At 39.9% G+C, this 17,783-nt stretch overlaps 2 protein-coding genes across 2 annotated transcripts; both read right to left on the reverse strand.

Moving 5' to 3' along the window:
- Window positions 1-1,621: 1,621 nt before the first annotated feature.
- LOC139643906 (zinc finger protein 233-like) lies at window positions 1,622-7,729 on the reverse strand. The gene is given in 4 exon segments (XM_071519201.1): window positions 1,622-1,650; window positions 2,101-2,430; window positions 7,244-7,393; window positions 7,396-7,729. Coding segments are annotated over 4 exon segments (591 nt in total). The 5' UTR covers window positions 7,478-7,729.
- Window positions 7,730-8,046: 317 nt separating this feature from the next.
- Window positions 8,047-15,789, reverse strand: LOC139643912 (zinc finger protein OZF-like). The gene is made up of 2 exons (XM_071519209.1): window positions 15,525-15,789; window positions 8,047-9,489 (listed from the first exon to the last, which is right to left on the reverse strand). The coding sequence occupies exons 1-2, from the start codon at window positions 15,715-15,717 to the stop codon at window positions 8,117-8,119; spliced, it is 1,566 nt and encodes a 521-aa protein (XP_071375310.1). The 5' UTR covers window positions 15,718-15,789; the 3' UTR covers window positions 8,047-8,116.
- Window positions 15,790-17,783: the final 1,994 nt, after the last annotated feature.

A 17,783-nucleotide genomic window follows, 5' to 3' on the forward strand; every position in this document is an offset into this window, starting at 1 on the left:
GGAAAGTAACAGTCCCTGTAATATGAAGTATATATTTCAATCTTGATATCTCGATGAATGTCCAAGTCCAGCTCAGTCTTGTAAACCAAATGAGAAATCCCCTTTTTTCATGTTGCCGTATGAGTTTCTTACAGTTTCTGTTTTGCAAGTTGTTAGCAAGTTGGTGTGGGGCAGAAAAGCAGCTGTTCATTTTCTTTAGGAATCCCTGCACACGCATCCTGCTGTTAATCTAACTAGGTGTTATAGGACTGTCTCGGGGGATATCAACTCTCCAGATTTTTTTGGTATCATTTTGGCACTTTTTACAATCTGAGAGGTGAGAGGCCATTTGTGCACCTGGAACAGGAGGGTACCAGAGTGAACAAACTCATGTTGAACAGAGTCTTGGTCCTGGTCTTGCTACAGCACTTTTCTTTCCTCTGGATGCTGGAGCTCAAAACACAAGTTGATTTTTAAGATTGGCATTGAGGACTGTTATATGAGAGCTTTTTCTACTGAGAAACTGATAGCTTGGCTTGTTTGAGATGATTTTAATTCCCTTTTACTGCTGGATCTCAAAATACAATCATCACTGACAAGGGAACAACAACCTCTGCGCTTCTGACCAGCTGCTGAACCTATTTAGCCAGCTTCTGATACTGCCACAGATTAATTTAGTCTGTACTATGACCTGATTTGGGTTACAATTTGCACCTGGCTGGGTAGAGTATGGGAAAATACTGAATATTTACAATGTTTCGAAAACACATTGTGCAGGTTCCTGCTGTAGTTCTTGGTGCTGTGTTGAAACAGCAGGCCCTGGTAGGAGGAAGACAGAGTTTTCCACACTTTACACCCTCAGGTCCAGTAATATACAGTAAATGTGTAAGGGGGTGCACAGTGTGTTCTTTTACATGTTCTTAACAGAAAATGAGCCGAGGCCAATGAGTCTGAGGTTGAAATAATACAAAAAATAATAATAAAACAAAAATAATTAATTTTATAATTTTTCTTTTAGTAAACATTGAAATCGGGTCCCACAGACCCGAACACCACATAAGGGTTAAGAAAATTCACGTAACATGAAATCAAACCACTGCAGTGTTTGGTGATCTCCTGGTGATCTCCTGGTGATCTCCTGTGCTCGGAGGGATGACGGGGGAAATTCATGGCGGAAAGACTGCTGCAAAGTCATCTGGGGCATGTTCAATTGCCCCAAAACGTAGAAAAACGTAGCAAATGTTTTCTGGTTGAACAATATGTAATTTAATTTTCACCTAACTTGTCCTTGTGGTAGCGACATAAATGCGCATCATAGTTGTAGTGTTGCTGCTGGTATATGGAAGTGCAGCTTTACAAATCTTGCAAATGGCTTCGTCTTGCCCTTATTTTGTATATTTTGTATCTAAATTCAATACAACAATATTTTGTCTCATGCCTAAAGACTATGGACTGAGGGGGGAACTGGAGCTGGCAAGCTGTACAGGAGTCTGGTTTCTATCTTCTTATCTATCTTATCTACTCTTGCTAATTTCATGAAGACAACTCAAGAGACAAAAAGCCTCTAAACGCAGATGATATCAACTAAATCAATGTCAAAATTATTTCAATATCAATATTTAAAAGAAAAAAGAAAGCTTCTTCACACTTGAGAGGCGGTCTTAGTCACGGCTGCGTAGAAGACAGACAGATCACAATAATACAGAAAAATCACCCACATACTGTCTGCACTTACACATCAAAAGAATAATGTACAAAGAGTTAATAATGTACAACGTTTTGGTAAAGGAGCTTCATCAGGCATCAACGTGTAATGGTGTTTTTTTAAATAGCAATATATGACAATATTGATGTTCATCTCATTGAAATGCACGGTAATATAATCTAAGATAAACAACTGTAATTTTGAAATAATATTCCCTAATTTGTTTCAGATCTTATTTTGAGACACTATTTACGTTTTATCATTTAGAACATACCTGTGTATCACAATAATTCAATCGATGTGATTCTACTGAAAGACAATAAATGAGAGTCCTGTGTGGAGTCTCATGCTTCTCTTAAAATGTCCTTCATCACTGAATCTTTTCTGAATTTTCATGTGTAAACTTAATGTTCCACTATGACTGAACATTCTACCACAGACTGAACAATTACATGGTTACGCTCTTGTGTGTATTCTCATGTGTGTCTTCAAGTACTTCTTATAACCAAAACGTTTACTACAGATTGAGCAATTAAATGGTTTCTCTCCTGTGTGGACTCTCATGTGTGTCTTCAAGAGTCCTTCATAAACAAAACGTTTACCACAGACTGAGCAATTAAATGGTTTCTCTCCTGTGTGGACTCTCATATGCATTTTCAAGTCTCGATTATAACCAAAACTTTTACCACAGACTGAGCAATTAAATGGTTTCTCTCCTGTGTGGACTCTCATGTGTATCTTCAAGTGTTCTTTATTACCAGATTTTTTGCCATAAACTGAGCAACTAAAGGGTTTCTTCCCAAGAACTTCACTGTTTTTCTGTGAGTCTAAGCCTGACTGAGGTTCACCAGTTTCCATCCAATCATCATCACTGTCTTCAGTCTCAGGTTCAGAAGAGTCTGAAGTCTTGCCAGCAGTAGTTGGTTGTAAATCACTAGCTGGATCTAAGTTCCTGGCTGGTTCTGATACTCCACAGTCCTCTCCATCAGCTTCTGTTTTCATCTGTTCAGTTGAGCTGCTGGCTAGAGGCTCTGCCTCTCTGTTCTCCTCAGTTTGGCTTTGATGAAGCTGTGAGGACTGAGGTTTCTCTTCATCATCTTCACTCTTCACAGGGACAGGAGTGAGTGGGAACTTGGTGATATCAGCCTCCTCCAGCCCTTGAAGCTGCTCTCCCTCCTGACTGGTCCAGAGTTCCTCCTGTTCGTCTTTAATGTGTGGGGGCTCTGGGTCCTCCTGGTCCAGACTGGGGCTCCACTCCTGCTGCTCAGGGGGAACCTCTTCTTTACTGACCAACAGCTGCTGGAGGTCTGGAGGTACGGCTGAAATACAGATTTACACACATTAAAGTATAGTTCACCCAAAAATGAAAATCCAGTCATTATCTACTCACACCCATGCGAGTTGAAACTAGTGAAGTTTGTTAGCCCATAAAACAGTCCCAGAGCTTTCCAGCACAACTCTGTAGCAGCCTTCTCCAAAACAAGTCTTTGAGCAATCTTTAGAGTTCCAAAAATAACCATAAAATTACTCCATACAGCTTGTTTAGCATAATCCAAGTCTTCCAACACCATACAATTGCTTTGTGAGAGGAAACAATGACATTTTAGCCATTGTTTCATTCATATCGGGTCTCTCGTGTTTAGCTTCCGCAGTACCAAACCTCACAAGATGAAAGTGCACTGTCACACACACAAACCTATGCACGGCTATGGTGGCCTCAGAGACGTTTGGTAATGCCTACTTTCACCAATTATGACCAACTTTCAAGGATGGACTTGGACATGATGCTAGAGCATGTCAACAAAATTTCAGAAAAATCTATGTGGTCAATAATGGGATATAAACTTTTTGCATTTGTAGCACCCACCAGTGGTAGAGCTCAAAATGCTTTTGTGGGCGTGCTTAAGCAACAATCCTCAACATGCGTTTTAAATCTTGGTTAATTAGATGAATGGTCAATGAGTTATGGCCAATTTTGTGTTAGGGCGTGTTTTGTAGTTCATTGGTTGATAAAAGCCAAACCATTTGACCTTCATATAACTTTTAGGAGGACAGTCCCAAGATGGTCCACACCAAGATTTGTGTGAATCAGATGAACGGCCTAGGAGGAGCTGTGAAAAAGGTGACCTTGAAAAAATTCAAAATGGTGGAAAATACAATACGGTGGACATTGAAAGTGATAAATGGATTGGCCTCGGCACCATCCAATGGATCTAGGGATACAAGCTATCTTGTGTCTGCGTTAATAGTGTGTCACTTTGATTATGCCTGTTCTCCCTGGTTTAATAGATTAGCTAAACCATAAGTTACAGGTAATGCAAAACAGCATCCTCCGTTACATGCTGAAAGCTCCCTCCAGAACATGTTGGGGTTTCAGGAATTCAGAGCAGTCACCATGTTTCCAGAGCTGCCCGTTTAACAGCTCAAGTTGAATTTTATGTTCAGTTTTATAAAACGGGACTGCCCCAGGTTATCTGAGCAGCCAAATGAGGATGGTACACTCCCAGCATGAGTATAATACTAGAGCCAGTGTACGCTCTTGCAGGTTTTGTTTTATACAAGGAGTATTATTATGGAATAGTCTTCCTCGGACTATCACGGTAGCGCCATCCAAAAATGTTTTTAGTAGTCAGGTCAGAGCCCACCACTGGAAAAAAATGTGTTTGCCTTGTTAGGCTCTAGACTAGGATCAGGTGCACATGCTTGCACACACACATACTCTTCCACTTGCATTACTTAGAACTACTACAGTTCAGTCTGCCAACTCACGTAAACAGATTTTGGAGAATTAATGCATAATATACAGTATATATTCTTCTCAATGGTCATGGTGCCTAGTAGGGGAATGGCCACACGGTGGCCGGTGCCTGGCCTACACATTGAAGGTTCCACATAATAATAGAATGACCTTTCTTGATCCTAAGATGCATAGCTTGCATTCGGGATATCGGTTAGGCCACATGGTGGGTGCTCCAACGGAAATTACTAGCTGGTGTCCGGCTCTGTATCTGATGCACCTTTGGGGGGGAAGTTCCCTATTGTCACTCCCTGCTCTCTTTGACTAGCTAGATATATACTATCTAATGAACTTTAATGTGTGGGCCGGGCACCAGCCGCCGTCTGGCCAATCCCACAGAATTCGAATATAGGCTATTATCAATAAAGGATCCCATTACCTGGATGACTGAGAAATGATCTAATGTACTCCATTTTAAATAGTTCCATTTGTCAAACAAATAACTAAAGCTGGGGATACACTAGACAACTATTGCCCCGATTTTAGCCAGGATTCACAATCGGGCCGAGTCTGTCCTGGTCTGCACTAGTCTGCAGATTTTGGGGCAGTCGGCATGGCCAGTTGGCACAGAAAATCTATAAGTGTGTGAGGAGAACAGACTCTAATCTCTTGCCTTCCGACGTGAGTCGGAGACACTACGATTATATCAAACATGTTTGATTTTTACCAGCGGAATCTGGACGCAGTTGGGTAGTGTGTACTCGTCAACAACTCAGATGATCCCGTCAATAGCCAATGAAAAACTATGAAGCTATGCCATAACAAGCCAATACGGTGTTTAAAGCACATAACTATCCATGGTGTAATGATATGAATTCTGTTTTCGGTGAAGCTGACCAGCAATATATTTACTGAAATGGTTTAGGCTGCAGCGTTCACTATATTAAGCACAGGTTATTTCTCGACTATAAAGAAAAATGGGCTACTGACATCTGGCTCAAACCAAAACGTAGAACCTATAATCAAATTAAGAACACGCATAGCCCAGATGCTTATATTACATTACTTTTGGAAAGATCCAGAAGATCTCTGCTGAGAACCGGGACACTCCCTCTGGCAGTTGAGGTGGGCAGGTTCAATTGTATTGTTGAGAAAGAGAGATTGTGTACTGTATGTCAACTGGGTGTTGAAGATTAATTTCACTTTTTGTTTTACTGTACGTTGTATGAGGAGTTAAAACGGCCTTTATTTGAGAAAATGCAAAACAAGAGGCCTGAGCTGTTCTGGTTGGGAGACGAGGTAAAGATGGAATGGTTATTCAGAGCGGAAGAATTTGTTGCGGCTAGTTTCATTTGGAAAGCTTGGAGTCTGAGAAGGAACAGGATGTTTGAAAGTATGTATGACTTTGATTTGTATGTTTTTGTTTTATTTGTTTCTCGTCTCTTTTTGTTTGGGGCACCATGTGGTGCATGACACAATAAAAATAAAATCAATCAATCAAACTAAATGCATGTAGAAAACAGTCGATTTTGCACCGCGTGGAGAAGATGAATTTACTTGTTGATGAACAATGCAGTGATGTCAATGTCTGTTTCTGTCAGTAGTAACAACAAAGTAAGGTAAGTTCTTTCTTTGTACCAAAAATGTACTCTTATTCTTATTTCTGTTGTGTAGCCAGGCACAACATGGACATGAACAATAACAATAATCATCATCAGCTTTATTTGTATAACCCATCTCAAAAGTAAATGTATAATGTGATAAGAAAAACTGAATTATATAAATTTGAAATAATGAATATAAAGTGAACAAACTTATTGTGAATGAGGGTCAGTGAATGAAACATTAAAGCAGGAACAAGTGAAACCAAACCAAGTACACTTTCTTAAAGAAAAAGATTGCGTTTTTGTGTTGTCTATGATAGAACTGTTCTACAGTTATATATAGTTATAGTCAATTATTACAATTATTCTGCCTGATTTAAGGAGAAGAAAAAGAAAATAATAGAAGTGTATGGGAGGAGCTCTAACAACTCTATAACTTAGCAAGTAACATGACAGAAATTCAATTTCAATATAAAATAAATTCTCAATTGCTGATTGTATTTAACTGTGGGCTACTAAGGAATGAATTGAGTTTTAAAATGTTTGAATTAAAGGCGGACGATATTGACTAAATTAATGTCAAAATTATTTCAATTTCAATATATAATAGAAAAAAGAAAGCGTCTGCACACCTGAGAGGCGGTCTTAGTGACGGCTGTGTAGAAGACAAACAGATCACAACAATACAGAAAAATACAGAAAAATCACCCACACAGAAAAATCAGAAGAATGATGCCTTTATTCATAAGGAGGCAACGTTTTGGTCAAGGAGCTTCATCAGGCATCAATGCCTGATGGTGTTTTTTCAATAGCAATATTTAACAATACTGATGTTCATCTCACTGAAATGCACAGTATAATAATGTAGGATAAAAATATGTAACATCAAAATAATATTCCATAATTTGTTTCAAATCTCATTTTGAGAAACAAATAATTTGTTTTATCATTAATTTAGAAAATAATTTTTATCGCAATAACTTGATCGATGTGATCAATGACATCACAATATGATTGTACTTAAAGACAATAAATGACAATATTGAATTATTGCTCAGCCCAGTATTAAGTGACCTGTAACTGAATGAAATGAAACTGACATTCCCATGTCAGTTTATTGTGGTTTTACTGCTGAACAATTCAGCTCAACCAGCAGCTCTGCAGCTTCACCTGCTGCTGCTCTCACCAGCACACTTATACACTTATGGCTTCTGACATGTGAAGGCTGACTAACACTTCTCCCACAAACACTGCAGCTGTAGGGTTTCTCTCCTGTATGGACTCTGATGTCGATCTTCAGATAACCCCTCCGACTAAAACTTTTACTACAAACTGAACAACTAAATGGTTTCTCCCCTGTGTGGACTAACTGTGTATCTTCAAAATGTTTTTATTAAAACCTTTCCAACAGGTTGAGCAACTGTAGGGTTTCTCTCCTGTGTGGACTGTCATTTATTTCTTAAAATGAGCTTTATTACTAAAACCTTTGTGAATTTTCATGTGTCAACTTAATGTTCCACTCTGGCTGAACATTTTACTACAAGTTCAAATTTGTTTATTTCTATAGCATGTCATCACATGCATGTCTCTAATCTACTCTTATTTATATAGCCCTTTATCACAAGCATGTCTCAAAGGGCTTTACATAGCATCATATAGTACATGTCATACACATACTACAACAAGTATACATACTATATACATACATATATATATATATATATATATATACATACATATATATATATATACATACATATATATATATATACATACATACATACATACATACATATATATATATATATATATATATATATATATATATACACATATACATACACACACACACACACACACATATATATATATATATATATATACACACATCCTATACTATGTCATATACATACTTCATATTCATCATTAACTACATCATATGCACTACTTTACTAGGTTATATACATCATATACCATACTATACGCAAACACACTTGTGACTAAGAGTAATTTATGGTCTTTGTTTCTCTTTCATGCAACTCATTGCTTCCATTTTGACTAAAACATTTACCACAGACAGCAATTAAATGGTTACTCTCCTGTGTGGACTCTCACATGTCTCGTCAAGTTTCCTTTACGACCAAAACTTTTACCACAGACTGAGCAATTAAATGGTTTCTCTCCTGTGTGGACCACCATGTGTGTCTTCAATTGTCTACTTTCACTAAAACGTTTACCACACACTGAGCAATTAAATGGTTTCTCTCCTGTGTGGACCATGATGTGAGTCTTCAAATGTCTACTTTGACTAAAACGTTTACCACAGACTGAGCATATAAATGGTTTCTCTCCTGTGTGGAGTTCCATGTGTGTCTTCAAGGTTCTGTTATCACCAAAACTTTTACCACAGACTGAGCAAGTAAATGGTTTCTCTCCTGTGTGGACTCTCATGTGTCTCTTTAATTGTCCTTTACGAATAAAACCTTTACGACAAACTGAGCAATTAAATGGTTTCTCACCTGTGTGGACCATCATGTGTGTTTTCAAGTGTCCTTTATGACCAAAACTTTTACCACAGACTGAGCAATTAAATGGTTTCTCTCCTGTGTGGATTCTCATGTGTGTCTTCAAGGCTGCATTATAATCAAAACCTTTACCACAGACTGAGCAACTAAATGGTCTCACTCCAGTGTGGACTCCCATGTGTCTCTTTAATTGTCCTTTACGACCAAGACTTTTGCCACAAACTGAGCAATTAAATGTTCGCTCTGGTGTATGGACTTTCATATGTAACTTCAAGTATGATTTTTGACGAAACATTTTACCACAGACTGAGCAATTGCGCGGTTTTTCTACTCTGTGGATTCTCATGTGAATCACCAGAGACCTTCTGCGCACAAATATTTTACCACAAACTGAGCAATTAAAGACTTCCGCCCCAAGGACTTCATTGTTTTTCTGTGAGTCTAAACCTGACTGAGGTTCCCAATCATCACCACTGTCTTCAGTCTCAGGTTCAGAAGAGTCTGAAGTCTTGCCAGCACTAGTTGGTTGTAAATCACTAGTTGGTTGTAAATCACTAGCTGGATCTAAGTTCCTGGCTGGTTCTGATACTCCACAGTCCTCTCCATCAGCTTCTGTTTTCATCTGTTCAGTTGAGCTGCTGGCTAGAGGCTCTGCCTCTCTGTTCTCCTCAGTTTGGCTTTGATGAAGCTGTGAGGACTGAGGTTTCTCTTCATCATCTTCACTCTTCACAGGGACAGCAGTGAATGGGAACTTGGTGATATCAGCCTCCTCCAGCCCTTGAAGCTGCTCTCCCTCCTGACTGGTCCAGAGTTCCTCCTGTTCCTCTTTAATGTGTGGGGGCTCTGGGTCCTCCTGGTCCAGACTGGGGCTCCACTCCTGCTGCTCAGGGGGAACCTCTTCTTTACTGACCAACAGCTGCTGGAGGTCTGGAGGTACAGCTGAAATACAGACATATTCACATTAAGGAAAGGAAGCTTGTTACCATTACTTCATAATGTTAATGAGACCAATGATGCTACCTTCGCAGCATGGCCGTAGCCCTATATGAGGCACATATGTGCACATCTGCTGGAATTCTTGCTTTCTTTTCCTCCACTAAAAGTGTCTGCAGCTCAGAAACGTTAAGTCCTACAGCAGCCATATTTGGCACACGTATTGGCCAGATGGTGGTGCTAGAAAACAAATGTTTGCGTTCTGCTCCGTAACTCTCATACCACATGTCCAAATGATGCCAAACTTTGTATACATATCCCTACATCTACAACCATTTTGATTATGTAAAACAGTTCCAATAGGCTCTTTAAATTTTTGTCCAATTTCTGCCAAAACTGCTAGGCAGCTTCAGGGAACTGAAATACACAAACAGACTAAACCAGCCCAATCTCATGAAATGTTTGGCCACTATAAACAAATGAATTTCCAAAACAAATGTGGCAAACTGCATAATTGTCCAGAACTCCATGGTAGTTTGTTCAATCATTGTGAAATTTGGTAGGTATGTTAATCTAAGCTGTTTAACCCATATACAGAAGTTTCATTAAAAATAATCAACAGAAACAGTCAAAAGGGAGCAGCTAGGTTAAAACTAGTGCTCTGAAATTTCACACATCTAGGCACGAGTCAACACCAAATAATTGAATATGACGATGATTGGTCAAAACGTACTGCTGTAATTGTCTTCCAAAATCGAAACTACAAAAAAAATAAATAAATAAATGAATAAATAACACTTTGGCCTAGAGAGCTGCAATTTTCAGGATGTGTCGGCTGAAGTGAGATAAATGTTTTCATACACTGGTAACTACCCCAAATTCTGAAATTGCCCCCTCTGTTTACAGACAAATCTGACTGTGATCCTACAGCATTTTCGTCTGTAATCATACTTTACAGATCAAAAACAAGATCATTTTTGAAATTGTCATACCTTCATTAGTAAACAGACAAAAAATAGAAATATCTTGAAAACTGAGAGTACAGTAGATCGAAATGTGCAGCTGCAAGTAGTTTCATAAATTGATATTGTGATGTGTATAGTTTGATCAATCTTCATCAAACTAAAGACAAACAATGTCTGTACTCACTGTACTCAAGATTCCTGTAAATCCATGCCTTAAAGGATAAGGCTGGTGTTTTTTAATGCATTGCTTACCGTCAACAAATCCTATGAAAATAACAAAATCAGCAATGATTTTGTTTTGCCAACAAGTCTCGTCCATGTAGCCGGTGCCCAATGCAGCCATGTCCCAGCAGCCATAGAACTCCATTGTATATAAAAAAAAAAGTAGTTCTGTAGCACTGAAAATAATCCCCAGCATAATGAAGAATTTGTTCCCATTTGAATTTGATTTGGTAATAACTTCAACAGCCTGAATTTTCGTGGTAACAGTTAGTGATTTTTAAAATTGAAACTATGTCTTTGTGAGCTGAATTTAAAAGTTTTTAGCTTACAATTGGAGCCAATGACTTCTGGGTTGGCGGCTAAAAACGGTACGTGGGAAGTCAGAAAGTAACGGGAGTTGACGGTAAGAAATGCATAAAAAAACACCGGCCTTATCCTTTAACAGAAAGAGGCTGACAGCAATACCACTTTCACCGCATTTAGAGTTTCCCAGACAACGACACAGAGGATGATCTGTTTCGGAACAGCGCAGCGCAGAGGCTCCAGTGGGAGTGGGTGGAACACTGAATTAACCTATGTATTAGCCACTCTGGCTATTTGATTGTATTCAACAATACAGAATAAATAGCATACAGTGATTTAATAAATTGTAAATTGTCATGTGTTGTAGCTATATTATGATAAAATCCTTTTGTTTTTTTTGTAAAACTTTTTAAATCCTGTTTATGTTTACCTACAGTTGTGTCTGCACAGCCATGCTTAGTCAGGAGTCAAACTCAGCTTAAACAGCAGCTCTTTAAGAGGTAGCTTGCCTGGAAAAACCCTACATCTAACTAACATAATAACTAGGTGTTGTGATCACTAGGAATGAGTGATTGGAGAAGAGGAGGAGAAGATTACATTTTTGGGCATAAAATCTATTGAAAGTGCATAAATTGGACATAAATATATGAAGCTTGGGACATCACTGAAAGGTGTGGTCTGTCTAAACCCTGACACAGGACATCTTGAAGTTAAAAACAGGTATACCCAAAATATCCATTGCAATGACACCGAAGACGACCGAATGACGCCTCCACTTCTTCGTTGGTACTGTGCTTCAGTGGGGCCACGTTGCCATGCGTCTTAAATCGATCGCTTCGGTTGATGTATCTATATGGTCATAAAACACGTAGGGCGACACTATCAGACTGGTGTGTGGACATAGCCGGCTTCACAACCGTGTGAGCGGACAGAGGCAAGCGTGCGAGTGGTAAGCGCAAAGGCGGGGGGGGTTGGCTCTGTTCATAAACAGCAGATGGTGTAATCCAGGGCATGTGACTGTGAAGAAGAAGATCTGCTGCCCGGACGTTGAACTGCTGGCACTGAGTCTCAGACTTCATACATCTATGCAATCTCATTCCTAAATGACAACGATTCTGCTGCATGTTCATTAGGGACATCCGTTGCATCAAACCAAGCGCTCCTAGCAAGTGACAACACTGCGTTTCACCACGTGACGAAATGCGCACATGCAGAGCGGGCAGAAACCGGCAGAAATGAAAAAAAATTCCAGAGACACACACGGGAAAACACTTGTTCAAAGGTTGTGTTCTAAATAAGAGAAGAAGAGAGATGTAAGTTGATTGTTTTTATGATAAGTGTTGGATTAATCAAGCATGTGAATTAAGCTATTTTGTCTGTTAAAAAACAAGCGCATATCTTTTTTTTTTTTATATTCCATTTTGCTTTTTCAAAGCCAAACACAATAACAAACAGCATATAACCAACAAATGACAGTACAAAGTCAACAAGACAGCAAACAATAAACAAATCAAAGTTAAAATCAAATAGACACCTTCCACAATAACAACAAAATAATGTAAAATAAACAAAACATTGAGAGACACAGGGCAACATCTCACCTCAAGAATCATATGGTCAAGCACATCCTCAATACAGGAAGACTACACAGAGGCACAATCAATCTGATGCGATGGGAGGCTTTCCATATAATCCACAAAGGGTTGCCATATCTTGTAAAATGTTTTACTCTTATTCCTCAACCAGTAAGTTATTTTCTCTAGGGGTATACAGCTATTAATTTCAGAGAGCCACATTCCAATTGGGAGGGGGGCATCTGATTTCCATTTTAACGCAATACATTTTTTAGCAATGGCCAGCAAACTTTCTGTGAGCCTTACAGCGTGGCTATTTTTAAGGTTGGAGTTAGTAAAGTTACCCAGTAAACAAATCTCCGGATCCAATGGAAAGACAACACCATGGATACTGGATAGGGTGCCACACACCCCCTGCCAAAACCCCTGAAGTTTAGGGCACTGCCAAGTGGAATGTAGGAATGTTCCCTCATCTAAGCCACATCTAAAACAAAGGGGCGACATATTGGAGTTATATTTGTGCAGTTTATATGGGGTGATATAGAGCTGATGCAGGAAGTTAAAATGTATCAATCTATATCTAGAGTTTAAAGTAGAGGTGACACCATCTCTGCACAAGTCACTCCATAGTTCCCCACCCAGATTTATTCCCAGGTCTTTCTCCCATCTAAGTCTGGATCTGTCCAGATCAGGTATTAATAAACTCAACATAAGTGCATCATACACTCTAGAGATAGTTTTAAATAAGGGTTGGGCAGCATGGCACAGTTGTTCCACAGGTGTCATGGTAGGTAAATTCCACCGGCCTTTGTGGTTGACTCTGATAAAATGGCGTAGCTGCAGATAGCTGAAAAAAATCTTTATTCGTCAAGCAGTATTTCCGTTTAAACTGTTCAAAGGACATAAAGATTCCTTCCTCATAGCAGTGCTCTAGGTGACTAATGCCTTTCTCTCGGACCATAATCTGAAGTTACTATTCTGAAAGATCATTAGTAGTAGTCTATTTCTCCATAAAGGGGTTTTAGGGGAGAGGAATCCTTCTTTTTTGAACAGTTCATGCAGTTTGTACCATATTTGAACTCACTGTATGATTAAAGGGTCATCTGTTGTAGTTTTAATTGACTTTTTATCCCATTTATACAGCAAATCTGTTGATGTCTCCTCATTCATCTCTATCTTTTCAATGTTGAGCCACGAAGGGGGAAGGCCATTATCAAACATACAAGGGCATATCTTTGACAAGCTGAAAGCGCGTGTTGAGCTCAATTCAATTCAATGTATTGCCACACGGCTATCAATTAAACTACCTAATTCCACTGACGTTACTTAAATACCACTGCTACCTACTGTTAATGTGTGTAGGGCAGCAGATTACGAGCTATCTGGTCACTGTTTAGTGATGCGCGGTCAGGTTTTCAACCTGCGACCGCCCGATCCGAGACATGTATCCGAACCCACCCGACCCATTTTCATACACATAAATCAACGATCCGAAACCGATCCGCAACTTGAAAAAAAGATTCAGGAAGCCAGGTAATTTTCCAAAGAGCTGTGTAACTATGGCTATACTTAATTCTGCACTGTGCAATGTGCGCAGAATGTAATGTATGGATGGCGGGATAAACCAGCTGGAGATTGGAGAAGTTTATACCATTAATTAAATTTCATTGGAATTTAGTCTATAATTACATTGTGTGTGTACTGTGTGTAGCCCATTTGACCCGCAAAGTTGATGTGACAGTCCCATTGCAGTCATTATCATATTTTTTGTTGTTTCTGTCTGTATCAGGCAAAAGACTGCAGTAAAAATGTATATTAAAAATTGTTTTGCTTAAGAATCGTGATCTCAATTCTAAGCAAGAAAATTCTCATTTTCATTTTATCCAGAATTGTGCAGCCCTACTGGAGTGTGCTGCAGGAGTCACACGGGGAAGACATCAATGGCATTACACACTGCACCACAGACTATATTAACTTCTGTATGGACAATGTTATCCCTGTTACGACTGTACATTGCTACCCCAACAACAAACCCTGGATTACCAGCGACATCAAGGCCCTTCTAAACCAGAAGAAAACGGCCTCAGAGACGGAGACAGGGAGGAGCTGAGGCGTAAACAGGGCCAGCTCAAGCACCAGCTGAGGGAGGCGAAGGAGCGCAACAGGAGGAAGGTAGAAGGCAGAAGCTGCAGCAGAACAACGCAAGGGAGGTGTGGGGTGGAATGAGGACTATCACAGGCTGAAAATGTACTTTGTTAGGGTTAATTACTTGTCTTTACATTGTGTCCAATGGAACCCAACTGGTGGAATATGCAATGAAGTCTTTGCACTGCACTCAAGTTAATTTTCTGAGTGTTGAACAGCGTTAGAATTGTTCGATTGAAAAGTATCATGTTACTCTTTACAAATTGTGTTACAACTCATGCGAGTCTGGAGAAAATGTGGAATTATATATTTTTTTACTAACGTTTTCAGAACGGGACAGACTCGCATTGAGTACAGTGCTACATTACAGAGCGATTTAGATAAAATAGTGTCGCGCCAACTTCGACAGCCGGGGGAATGCATTCTCTTTCACTGTGCTTGTAGAGGTGCTGTATTTCAACTTCGTATTACAATGTTTACAATGACCACTGTTGTCTTTTCGGGTGTAATGCTTCCGCCCACTTGCTTGACTTTTTCTTCCTCTGTATAAGCGGTGAAAGTTAAATTGCGCCCTCGTGGTGGTAAATGATTTCGGCAAAAAAAAAAAGAGAAATAGCACATGGCCTACATTGTCGATTAATTAGTTAATATAGGCTATGCTTGATCGGTCAAATTCTTAACGGTGATTAATTGATCGTCGATTAATCATTAACATCATTAACATCCCTTTGGTCCTGTATCAGGGCGATCTACGGCCCTGCTTTGCAGTTGCTCACAACAGGAATGTCATAAAGTGTGAGTAATGTGAAAATAACATTTAAATGTCACAAACCTGCTCTGTGTAACCGCACTTCAGGATTTAAAACAGCGTCCAGCAGCTTTCGTTGTCGGTCGATCTCCTCTTTTGAACGAGAAGCTTCCTCCTCGTACTCTGCTATCGTTCTTTCAAACAGCCCAAATATCTCTTCAACAGCCGCAGTTAGTCGCTGGTTCACCAACGCTCTCAGCTTTTGGACTTTAGACATTTTCACACAGTGACAGGAACTTTTCCTCCTGAACGTTTTACTGACAAAACTTGTCCTTTAAAGCTCCAATATAGCTTCACAGCTAAACCATTCATCTGAGTCCATAAGAGAGAAGAGCTTCTTCTTCCTCTCAGAGCTAAACGGAGCCTCGGTTCCAGTTTACATATTCGTGATAGTTTCATCCGCACACAGAGAGTCTTCTGTTTGTAAATTAAACTTCTAAAAGGAAAAAAACGGGGAATAATACTCCTTTGAAGAACGTTTGCATACACCGGCCGCCATTTTGCGCGACGTCACAAAGCTTCTTCTTCTTCATTTGGGAATTTCGGCGGTTTCGATGCTTCAAGCCATATTACCGCCCTCCACTTGTCAGAGTCGCAAACGTCATTTTTATATCTTATTCGCTGATAAGCCTTTCCTTTCAATTAATTGGTGGATCTTGCCTCGGCCAAACAAAATAAAATAAAAAGTAGTAACCTCTCGATCTGACAATTATTCGAAGAGTCTCTCTGTTTGTCATACCTTTTACAATGTAGCCTAACATGAGTCACAAAGCTTTTCTCCGAGTAGGTCTAGCTGCAGCCTGCAGACTCGCTACAAGACAGTACAAGAAACGCCCCCACCGGCCACGTCAGTACAAGAAACGCCCCCTGAGAATATGGTGGCCAAAATGGGTCGGACAGTGGAACTGCAGTTCCGCGTAACTGGCGAAAACCTGTTTTGTCGCCGATGCGCATTTCCATTTCAAAATAAAAGCCCCTAGAGGCTGGCACTAAAAACACAGTTGTGAATCGTGAAATCTCTGTAACTAATAATTAATAATGTCGCAAAATGTTTAAGAGGACGATGTAGGCTGTTTTAGAAATAGAAAGGTAGGGGGCATGCAGAGTTTTATTAAAAATATAATTTCCTTGTCACTTTGATATTACAGAGTACTTTGCATAGAACGTGGAATTGAAAATGTCAAATACATTTCGAAATAACAATGTAGAGCAAAAAAAAAAAAAAACTAAGTTTAAAAACTCTTGGTATACAATTGGGCTAATCCTAAATAACTAAAGAATAATCCCACCACCAAAAACCAAATTGTGATTGAAGTACTCTAATTGTATATTTAATTCACTGATAGAGCTCTTGATACAAGAAGTAAGAATATACTGCTCCCACACTTACAATGACGATAAAAGTAGGTAGTTAAAACTAGAGGAATCATGAGATGGAGGGAAGGGAGAGAGAGGGAAGGAGGTTAACAGGTGAAAGCAAGCTTGAAGAGGTGGGTTTTGAGGGCCTGTTTGAAAGATGGTAGGGTGTTAGCCTGTCGGATGTGGTTGGGGAGGGCGTTCCAGAAGGAGGGTGCAGCAACTGAGAAGGCCCTGTCACCCCAGGTCCGGAGCTTGGTCCTGGTGGTCTTTAGAGCGGTTGCGTCCGCAGACCTGAGGCATCGGGTAGGGGTGTGGCGGGGGAGGAGGTCGGAGAGGTAGGGAGGGGCCAGGTTGTTTATGGCTTTGTAGGTGGTGAGTAGTATTTTAAAGTCAATCCTGTATTTAACCGGGAGCCAGGGGAGGTTGTGAAGGACAGGGGTGATGTGATCTCGGCGGCGGGTGGAGGTGAGCAGGCGGGCAGCGGAGTTCTGGACGTATTGAAGTTTATTAAGGATTTTGTTGGGTGAGCCGTAGAGGATGCTATTGCAGTAATCGAGTCTGGAAGTTATGAGGGCATGGATAAGTGTTTCGGCAGCGGCAAAGGACAGGGAGGGCCGGAGGCGGGCGATGTTCCTGAGGTGGAAGAAGGCAGTTTTTATGCTTCAGAAAGCTTCATTTCCCCATCACTACCGCCTTCCACCGAGTCGCAATTCATTTTTTTTCATTTCATATGTTCGCTGATATAAGTCAGCCGCATGTAAGAAATGTAATATTTTCTTTTCAATTAATTGATGGTTGTTGCCTCAGCCAAACAAAGTATTAAAGAAAAAGAGGTAGGCTAACCCCTAGGTGTGACAATTCTTTGAAAATAGTCTCTCTATATATAATACCTTTTACAATGTAACATGAGTCACAAAGCTCATA

This window comes from Centroberyx affinis, unplaced genomic scaffold (genome assembly GCF_046629955.1).
Source record: "Centroberyx affinis isolate AG114_WGS23_722 - 3 ecotype Tasmania unplaced genomic scaffold, CSIRO-AGI_Caff_v1 ptg000674l_1, whole genome shotgun sequence".
NCBI lineage: Eukaryota > Metazoa > Chordata > Actinopteri > Beryciformes > Berycidae > Centroberyx > Centroberyx affinis.

What these genes read in the sequence shown, in the direction of transcription:
- LOC139643912 (XM_071519209.1), bottom strand. Translation starts at nt 15,717, where the DNA reads ATGTCTAAAGTCCAAAAGCTGAGAGCGTTGGTGAACCAGCGACTAACT. An exon ending in AGTGCGGTTACACAGAGCAG is followed by an intron (nt 9,490 to 15,524) that starts GTTTGTGACATT and finishes TCTGTATTTCAG; the next exon opens with CTGTACCTCCAGACCTCCAG.